Source organism: Thunnus maccoyii, chromosome 11 (genome assembly GCF_910596095.1).
Source record: "Thunnus maccoyii chromosome 11, fThuMac1.1, whole genome shotgun sequence".
Taxonomy (NCBI): Eukaryota; Metazoa; Chordata; class Actinopteri; order Scombriformes; family Scombridae; genus Thunnus; species Thunnus maccoyii.
The window spans coordinates 24,607,175-24,617,860 of NC_056543.1; the positions used below are offsets into that span (position 1 = coordinate 24,607,175).

At 40.4% G+C, this 10,686-nt stretch overlaps 1 protein-coding gene across 2 annotated transcripts; it reads right to left on the reverse strand.

The window, feature by feature from the left end:
* Positions 1 to 1,356: 1,356 nt before the first annotated feature.
* Positions 1,357 to 9,602, reverse strand: shox (short stature homeobox). 2 transcript variants are annotated; one of them, XM_042426979.1, is made up of 6 exons: positions 9,216 to 9,602; positions 7,337 to 7,545; positions 4,143 to 4,200; positions 3,890 to 3,978; positions 1,872 to 2,084; positions 1,357 to 1,524 (listed from the first exon to the last, which is right to left on the reverse strand). In XM_042426979.1, the coding sequence occupies exons 1-6, from the start codon at positions 9,460 to 9,462 to the stop codon at positions 1,435 to 1,437; spliced, it is 906 nt and encodes a 301-aa protein (XP_042282913.1). In that variant the 5' UTR covers positions 9,463 to 9,602; the 3' UTR covers positions 1,357 to 1,434. The 2 variants fall into 2 exon arrangements, with proteins under 2 accessions (XP_042282913.1, XP_042282912.1); XM_042426978.1 differs by having other exon boundaries at positions 3,890 to 3,999.
* Between the last annotated feature and the right edge of the window lie 1,084 nt (positions 9,603 to 10,686).

Consider the following 10,686-nt stretch of genomic DNA (forward strand, 5'->3'; position numbering starts at 1 on the left):
AATCCAAATTTTTCAGTTTTGTCTGGAACAATTTGTAGAATACAGTCTGAATTACTTGGAAATTAAGGATGAAATGTCACATATAACATGCAGAGTTAAGCTAATCATATTGTAAACAACTGCTCGCTTCGGATTACGATGCGGATTTGTTGATTCCATTATGAACATTTCTCAAAAATCATGAATGGATTTTCTCTAATGTTAGTTAGAATAGTGAAGAGATACTTTTTTTTTTTTTAGAACCGTAATTTCTGCAGCATCCAAAAATGTGCTCATGTTTTCCTCAACAAGTGACAACTGTACCTGATGTATACAAAACTGCTTGAATACATAGGAGGCTATGTGGAATATGGCACCTGGTCGTGAGTGACATTTCTTGAACTCAACAAAATATACACTGCCTTAGAAAAAACTGGTGTGTTTGGCAAAGAAATTCAACACTCCAACAGTGCATGAAAAACAACAGAAAATCATTGGGTCTCTTTATCGTTGAGGATTAACTGCTAGCTGTTTTACTTTTTTGCTATTTACAGTATTGCACTTAAACTGCACACCATTGCATTTCAGTTTGACTGATGCTTTCTTCATATTTTCAAAATTACAAAAAAAAGAAAAGAACGAACGCAGTTTTATACCCTTTATCCAAGATAATGTCCTTTTGCTGATCACATGACGATATCAAATCCCCCTCCCCCTTTAATTAGTAAAGTAGCATCTGCTTGTAGTGCCATTTGTAAACACCCACATACAAGACCTGAAGTGCAAAGGCTATCTTCACTTCTTTACCCGGGATACAACACAATAAACAGAAAGAAATAAAGACAGAGAGAGAGAGCACGCTGTGAGGAGAAATGCAAACAAAGGCTTGCAGACACATTCCCAGCAACACAGAATAATGTCTCTCTCCTCCGCAGCAAAGAGAGAGAAAAAAAAAAAGGAGTTGTTGCTTTTGTTATAGCACAAGTCCATAAGAAGAAGGATATCAAACCGTAATGGAGACCTTTCACTTTGTAGGTGTTGGAGGGTTGCGGGGATGTTGAATGGCAGTGTTAAAAACAGTTGTGGAGCGTTTATGTCAGGTGTGGATGGAGGCCAGTCCCAGAACCGTCCTCCATTAGAGCTCATGCACTTGGCAGCAGCAGGGAACACAGTGGTTGGAGACAAATATGGCCATTTTTTAATGTTCTTTTTTCTTCATTTTTTTTTAGTGAGGGTGGTGGGGGGCAAGGGGGGGAGGGGGGGTGTAAAGGTGAGAGCTGTTCCAATGCCTCGGTGAGGGAGGTGGTGTGTGGGTCTGTTTCCCCCATGCTCAACCCTCTGCATTGTCAACATGGCGGCAGCCAGCGTCAGCGAGGCTCTGCTTTTGGCCCTGCTGCTGCCTGCCAGTTTGCTTTGTTCTAACGTCTTCTGGTCTGACGGGCCCCGGCCTGGCCCTCAGACAGACATCCACATGTGTTTGTACGGTCCTTGGGATGTGATCTGTGCCTGGAGTGGACTGAGCCACTGGCCCCGCAGAAGTCCTGCCTGTTGGGGCGAAAAGTAAAAGGTGATTTCATTGGTATTTAATTACCGTTCTCTACAAGTGGTTTGTTTTGGCAGCTGGTTTTGTGACAATTTTCTCGCTCCCTCCTTCTTTTTATTTTCTTCCTCCACTGTTCTCCCCCTTTCTCTCTCACACACACTCTCTCTCCCCCCTCTCTGTATGTGTTCCTCTCTTTCATTCTCACTCAGTGTTTTTGTTTAGTTTTAGCTGTGAGTGTCACGGCCCTTTCACAGGCTCAGTCTTGTGTGAGAGGCGATTATGGGCATCAGGCGAGCGGAGGGGCAGCCCGGTGGGGTCAGAGTCCCAGAGCCTCGGTGTGTTTTCTTGCCTTGAGTCGCAGGTCGGCGATGCTCGAGTTCTTGCTGTTGCTTTTGGCAGCTGCCGCCACCGCCGCCGCTGCAGAGGCCGAGTCGGCGAGCGATGCGATTGGTAGTCCGAAGGGAGGGGGCGGGAACATCAGGTAGGGAGCGTGAGCAGCCAGGTGAGGGTGCAGGTGGGGGTGGGAGTGGGTGACCCCATCCAACTGGAGCTGGGCTTGAACCTGCAGAACAGCCAAACACAAAAGTTAGTCAGAATCAAAGTCTTTCTAGGACCCAGAACAGATTTGTTTAATTCAGACTGAGGACTCCGTTATACCCTTGGAAATATACAATCTTGTTATCCTGATTATGTATTCAATTGCATAAATAAACAATTTTGCACTAAAAAGATATTCACATATTTGGAGTTATAAATATTTATCCAGACATATTCCTGAGTCAAGGGGAAAAAAAGAAACCATAAGGAGCATAGAATATCAGTTTTCACATTCTTGGCAATTATTTTATAAGAAGTAGGTGAAAATTAAGCATCCGCTCACTTCAGAGAGAGAGAGCTGAGCCTGTTGCCATTTCTCATGTGTTTCAAACACCACAGGAAGAAGTGGGAAAACTAAAGTATTTCATGCTTTCTTCTCCAACCAAAATAGAACGATATAAAGTCAAAGTTTTAACTTGACTAAATATTTTTTTTTCACTTTTCCCTTTCATATTGGCTAAAGTACTGAAAATGACTTAAGCTAAAGTTGTCCAATAACAGAGAAAATGAATATGAACCTCTCAGCTCATAGTTGCTCAGCACTGCAAAGGCATCCAAACAAAACCTCCTGCAAACAATAAGCGTTTCCACATATTTCATGTCCAAACAAGCTGCAGCTTTGACTGATAATTTCCAAATGTATGGTCGAATGACATGTGATCAAAATGCATAAGCACTGATGGAAAACCAAACAAACTTCCTGAAACTTGATTTAATCCTGTTTGGGGGGACATGACAGAAACTGATCCATCCCTGACCGAACAGGTGGTGGACGTTTGACGTGTTTGTGTGTGAACTGTTTATGTCTTCACACACATATGTATGGAAGTTTATCACATGCATGTGGCTTTTCGTATATTTCAAACAGATGGTTTTGGTATTTTCGCTATTTTTGCTAGTTCACAGTAAAGAAGGACAAGATGGATGAGACGGAGTCATATGATCCAACCATCAGACCTTGCAGTTACAACTCATGCACCTTACCAAGACAAACCACTACCCATTCACTCGTGTTACAAGCTGCATTGTGATATCTGTGCAGTGTCTGTGCCCACCGCCTGTTTCAACCGAGCCTCTCTCAGTACGCAGGCCGCGAGCCTCCACCCCTGCCAGTGCAGCTCAACGCCAATATCCATCAGAGCCCACTCCATTCCCTGCTTTCATCATCTCTTTTATGTGCTCGCGCCTGCCGCGCTGTTGGCTTAATTAGGCCGCTGCTTTTCACGAGGGTCAAGCAGACAACGCAGCAGCCAGGACGCAAAAGCAGATAGCAGTAGATCAAATGTCTGTCCGACTCTCCTCTCCTCTGTACAGCGAGCCTGCCCGACCCTCTCCACACAGCCAGGAGGTGAAAGGTGCACCGAGGTCTGAGCTGCTGCCTCCCCCTCCAACACACACACACACACACACTAACAGAATCTCTCATCACTTGCATCTAATAACTGCACATGGCCTATAGATTAATATAAACGTACAAATATAGAAGATTCTGATTCCACCACACCACATACATGCATGGACGGAAACACACACACACACACACGTAGCTCCAACTTGCTCTTAAACTGTTCACTCACTTGACCTGTTTTAATAAATTCCATCTTTGCCCCTGCAGTCCAAGATGCTGAGCAATCATCTTTTTTTTTCTAGCCTGCATTTTTAACATTCTTACAGTTATAATCAGCCACAGTAAAAACCATATTCACTCATAAGATGTCTCTAAATCTTTAATGCTTTGTCAGCTCCTGCTAATATGAGAACACGGCCTACCTGTTGGAAGGGCATCCGCAGGGCACCCATATTGACATAGGGTGCTACTCTGCAAGCGTCGAGGTGACTGCCGCTGCCCAGAATGACACCTGGGGAGAAGGGAAAGATGTCTGTCAGACAGCCAGACAGTTGTTGTTATGTGAGATGAGGAGGTCACAGTTTTCCACATGCAGTTAAAAAAATGGTCAAATTGTAGAAATAAAAATAAAATATTAGTAAGATCATTCCAAATGATAGAAGAAGTGATATTTACCTTTGTGCATCTGGTTTTCTTGTTTTCGACACTTCGCTCTTCTGTTCTGAAACCAAACCTAGAATTGAGAAAGCAAATTATCTGTTAGACAAAAAAAAAAAAAAAAGAAAAACACTAAATTCAATTTTAAATCAAAAAATGATTGATGACCTATTTGTTGTCATATTCATATTATTAGAATAGTATTATAATTTATGGACAGGCCACTTATTTGTAACCAATAAAAAGAAAAATAACTTAGATCAAATCAAATCTCTATCTTTAGCTGTTCAAATTCTGTATGCAGATGTTTGAAATAAAACCTAAAAGTTGTTCCACAAAAATAGATGAATCCATAAAATATATTTACAGCAGGGACATTTTAAAATATGCAAGTTGAAAAAATAAACCTCAGAAAATCCAATAGGATATAAGACAACACCGTGATATCAATATAAACTTAATATTCAGCATCAAAGTAAATTATTTTGAATTATTATAAGAACATTGTCACAGTAGATAATAAAACACAACAAAAATGACTATAAAATAAAGCAGTAAGTCACCACAGACCATGCAGGAACATTATATGAATACTGTAAGGATATTTCGTTAAGATATTTTTTTTTAAAGAGAAAAAAGAAACCTTTGTTAACCACCTTCCAATTTGCTGACTGTCTTTGAAGCTGCAGGCTATTGTTAATCATCATCAACCTAATTTGCCTCGGTGAATAACATTATCTCCCCTCCCCTTCGACCCCGCAATGATTATCATTTACAGATGCGAAATTAGCGACTGGTCGGACCACAAAGGGCGCAGACTGATGATGATGACGACGACGACGACGACGACGATGATGATGATGATGACTCAAGGTGCCGTGAAGCCATTTTAAGCTGCGTGGAGCGTCGTTTAACATTGTGTCGATTTGACTGCAACAACCAGCCAGTCGATAAACTGTCCATTAGAGGCTGAGACAAAATGACATGAGAATAATAATCTATTGTTCTACCTGTCAAATAATAAGATTACAAATATGTTTATGTTTACAAATATCACAGCATGTTAAAGAAATATTTTCGTTATATAATTATTATCATATTTATTAATAGCATTATTATTATTATTATTATTATTATTATTATTATTATTATTATTATTGTTATTATTATTGAATAAAATGACACATTATGAATTGTCCTTATTGTACAGGCTGTGGGTTTTCAGCTCTACAGCGATACATGATGGTAGAAAAGGTGTTTATGAGAATCCCAGGTGATTTTGCATAGACGCACAGTAATCCCTCAGATAAATCAAGGCTAATATTAGACGCTCCGGAGATCAATTCCAATTACGTGCCAGTATGTTAAGCAAAGTGAACTACACTGGTTCAGACAGTTATTTCTTCATTAAGGGCCACTCAATGATGCGCTTCACAAATACCCTAATCTCATTTCCTTTTTGTTTTTTTATTAGAGACAGTGAATAATGACATTTAATTTAGCAGCGCGCCAGAAACCCAAAGATATTAGTCCTAACTGAATTACTGCCTGCTCCTCACCAAGCTCTCATAACTTTCAATTAGATTCATTGACAGCTGCTCGGAGCGCAGGTTCAGAGCCTGCAACAGCCCCGCTGCAATTCACTCTCACTGAAGCTGGAGAAAACATGTCCCCGTCCCCTCTGAACGTGCCTAAAAAGAGCTTTTCAGATGCTTTATTTTGCAAGAAGAGACCATCAACGGGTTGTGTGCGCTGACAGTCCTTTTTGATCACAGAAAAACACACAGTCAGTCTGTTTATCAGCCATATTTACACCAGCAATTATTTTAACGCACACGCTATGAACTTTATTAGTGATAATTACGCTGTAATCCTGTATTTTACTACTGTTAAGCAAGTCCGACAGTGTTCTGCTCAAAATGGTAGTCGGTGGGCATATAAACCTCTATGATGGGGTTTATTCATCCGATTAGATAGCTGAACAGCAGCAGAGTTGGGCCAGAATTGAGTTATTTCTAATCTGCTTTTATGGGGACACTACATCAAGCAATGGCAGATATTACAAAGAAAATGAGGAGGGATACGAGTTGACATAAGAGTGCGTCCCCTGAAGCAGCCATTCAGGCTCTTCATTCATTTTAATCATTGGTTGGGATTTTTCTCCCCCAACTGCTGCAGGTTCAGTAGGCTGATACACTGCTCGCTTGTTTGATATCACAGATTGATATTAAGTCACTTATAAAATCAAAGTATTAAGTATTATTAAAGTATAAACTATTTAATTTGGCATTTCTGTTATTTTTTTTAAATTGCATCACAAAAGATACATTTGAGAAAAATATTCAGTCCGAATTAATAAATTTGTCATTTGCAAGTCTATAAAATCTGTAAACTCCACAGTAATGATGAGGTTCATTTTTGCAGAATTGTATACAAATAAAACTGTAATTCTCTGCAGGATTAAAAAAAAGGAATTAAAAATCATAGATTGCGATAAAATCACAATAAATCCTCTGTTTTGTGCTACAGACACTCTCTAAATCCTTAGAGGGATATTTTATGAATATTACAGACTTTTTTTACAACAGAGGTAAACTCATCTCTATTTTTTCGTCTTTTCTTTTTTTGCATGTTCCATGATCTCTTTATATCGCAAATGAAACAAGAGAAAAATCTCGTTTTAGACATTTTGGTGTGACTTCAGCATAAAATAGAGCTCACGCAGTGATCCAGCTTGACATAAAATTTAACACGCTTGTAAACATGATCAACATGAGGTCGAACTCATGAGGTGTAACCTGATTATTAAAAAAGAGAGAGAAAAATGGATTGTTGTGCAAACATTTCCCGATATTTTACTACATTTTTTCTCAAGTGTTAATTGCTTTATAAGAAAATAATGTCACTTCATAAAATCTGTTTTTCCTCCTTCATGTTAGCGCATTGGATTTTGATGTTGTCCTAATTATGGCAGCAGTTAACTACAGTCCCACAAAGCGCTTTGATGCCACTGAACAGTTTACTCACATCATCTGATGCTATAAGAGCTCTAACAGCCTGATGCTCTACAATGTTGGATTCACCTCTAAACACCAAGAATACTGCTACAAACAAACCGTAAACGCCGCAGACACACTGCCAGTAGCTGCAGGAATATTATCAGAAAGTGTAAATATCCCTGCAGAGGTGAGGCTGATCGGGGGCATCCTCACCTGGACTCTGGCCTCGGACAGTCCCAGCCGCTGGCTCAGTTCCTCTCTCATGAAGGCGTCCGGGTAGTGCGTCTCGTCGAAGAGCCGCTCCAGCTCATTCAGCTGCTCCAAGGTGAAGTTAGTGCGACTCCTCCGCTGCTTCAGCTTGCCCTGTGCATCCTCATCCTCAGACTTCACGTCCTCCTTTTTCTCCTTACACTCGTATATTCCTGTTAAACAGTCCACGGTTGGAAAAAGAGAGAGAGAGAAGATTAGTTTAATTTTGGGCATTACACCTCCCTGGAAAAGTCACATATACACACAGTCTTCATCTCTCTCTCTCTCGTTCTCTCTCTCTCATTCACACATAAAAACACACACACCACACATGCACATTACTGGACCTCCATAGCCCACATTGGGCCCTGACAGGGGCCTAAGGCCCTGCAATTTGGCAGTAACACACACACATATTACACAGCCTACTTCTTCAAGAGAGAGAGGCCTGTGGCTGCATTTCTAGCCTCCATAAGTCAGCGTGCAGTCAGTGCCGTTATAAAAGTAAATCAGTCAATACATGGCATGTAAGCCTAATAAGGGTATAAGCGATTTAAAGAGCAGAGAATTAAGCTCCGGCTAAACGGAGAAGATTTAGGTCTAATTACTCGCCTCCGTAAAACAGACTGAGGTTATTTCAGGCTATAAATAAAAAATGGCCTGCCTCAACATCTTCTCCTAATAGAAACCTTTACATTGTTTTTTCTATCAAAAGCTCAAAATACATAGATTTCACACAGCGTCAGACTGTCAGTATATTGGCTGCAGTGTACTATTAGGTGTTATCATTGTGTTATTTTTAGTAACAGGCTTGACAACTGATGCAATTACCGGCCTGTTCGGTAGCATTTTGCTGTTTGTAGTGTACTGACGTCAAAAAATGTTTTTTTCCCCCACAACTGAAAAGCTTTTGATTTTATATAAATGCTCGTCAAATTAGTCCCACACAGACAGAAGCAGTCCTCTTCTCTATCGGCTTGCATTCAAATAAATTGTAAGACAGAATAATACAGTATGATGTTCGGGCTGTAGGATAAATATAGAGACAAGTTAAAATTACTCACTAAATGTCTAAAAATCTGCTCGCTGCACATTGTCTGACTGCTGAGTGACAGGAGGCCTCTCCTGTTGGTTCAATGCACTTAGCAGATAACAGGCTTTTTTAAGGTAGCTCCATTTTAAGAGCATGTTCATTGAAACATTTTTCAATTTAAAGGAATTTAACAGCTGAAACTGGATTTAATGTGACATTCGTGCGCATGAGTAGACTGTAGCAACCCTACAGGCTATAGATTTGAATTGTAATCCATCAAAACTTTTAAATAATTAATAATTTAATAAAAAACGTTCCTCAGAAATTTTATAATATTATAACAGATAAAAGAAAATAAAGTGGAGTGGGAAATGTGTCCATACACTCTCTAGTGCATCCTCCTATGATTATTACATTTGCCAAATATGTTCGTGTTGGTACAAAATATTAAACTAATGCTGTAAACGCTATTAAATATCGCAGATATAATGAAACTATATTATAAATAATAAGAAGAAATGCTTTTTCGTTGGGCCAAAGACTGAATGTCTGAAAACAATCATCAAATAGTTAAAATGACGGTCAGGCAGTGGGCCCGCCTCCTGCTCTGTAAAATAATCATTGTAATAGCAGAATTGTGTGTTAACTTTGGGAAGCTTCACCAACTGAACGCGTAATGTAAATTCAACTCTTTTTACGCGCGGATTCGTAAGAATTTGTAAAAGCAAATGTCGCTCCCGACACAAGACAACTGAACTTGAGACATTTTTCCCCCCCCGACACAACACGAGACATTTCTTAAAACCTTACCCTCTGTAGCCCTCGAAACATTAAAGTCCTTGAGTTTCTCCTTTTCCAGCTCGACGTGGTCCTTGAACAGATGCACCGGGCAGTGGTTGCCCTCCGTTATGTCCTGCAGGTTTGTCTCCGGGCTGCCCAGCTCCCTCGCCCTATTCAAGCCGCTCTCCAAAACTTCCCTGTACGTGATACTCTCTTTGCTGCTCTCCTTGCTTTTCTGATCGAAAGATTTCGACACGAATGCCGTAAGTTCTTCCATGGTGTGTCGCTCAGTAGTGGTCCTGGTCAGGGGAAATCCACCGTGAATTCTCAGTATGTACCTTACCGTCAGTCTGCTCACGGATACGCTCTTTTTTGGGAGGCTGGCAGCAGCGATAGATAGAAGGGGTGGAGAGGAGGTGAGATCACTCCTGCTGTTGTGACTGTGTATTTGAGAGCACACTATTTATACACGGCCACCTCAGCCCAGCCCCCCCACCCCCCTCTTCCCTCCGATCTCTGTGTCTTGAGCAATTATAGGCCGGCTCGACTTTGCAGAATTCAACTTTCAGCAGCTTTTTTTCCCCCCCTCTTCTTCCACAAATCAATGATGGAGCTGATGGAGGCGGTTAATTGAATTACGGGGTCATTAAAATGCCTACGGTGGCTCACTCCTGCGCGAAGGCTGTATATGGCTGTTATCTAATTAATTCGACGGGAATTTAATTAACGCGATTCGGAGATACAAATGCTGGGATTGTGGAATTGCTCCTTGATTTTTTTTTTGTTGTTTGTTGAGTTGACAAATGTATTTGAAAGCTAATCTGTGCACGACTTGGTCCATAAGCCACCCATAACAGCTGGTGTATCAGCTGATTGGACTTATACTTCTACCTCTAATGTAGGGTTTGAGTCTGACTCTAAAAAATGCATGCAAGGAGAGAATCAACTGTATCAATTCAACAATTTAAAAATGGTGAATTAATTGAAGATATATGGACTTTCTCCATCCTAAATATTTTAAAACATCATCACAGATGTCAGTTACGTTCCGTTAATATCAGTAGAAATTTAATTAGGCCCCAACTTTTTATTTTCTGCTCATTTTAGTTGCAGGAAAATTCTTTAAAGTTATTTTCAGCACATGTATATATTTCACATGAATCTAAACGCAAACTGGAAATCACGAGGGAGAAGTGGCCAACACTTAACAGCAACAAATACATTGTGAGATAATATTGTAATTAATATTTGGCTGTTGCAAATTTTGCTCCCTTTTGAGTATTTACTTGTAATCCTTTGTGGTTTCCGGTTACAAATATGGGCAACAAATCAATAGATATCAGCAGTGAAAAAATGTTCCCTCTATTTACAGGATTTTCATGGGAATAACTGAGCCCATAATGGCTTAACGTTATCTAAGTCGTTCATCAGTCCAGCACACAAACACAAAAGGCCGGGAGAGGAGTGTGATCCCCTGGGTCTGGCGCCCTGAGCGGCCCGC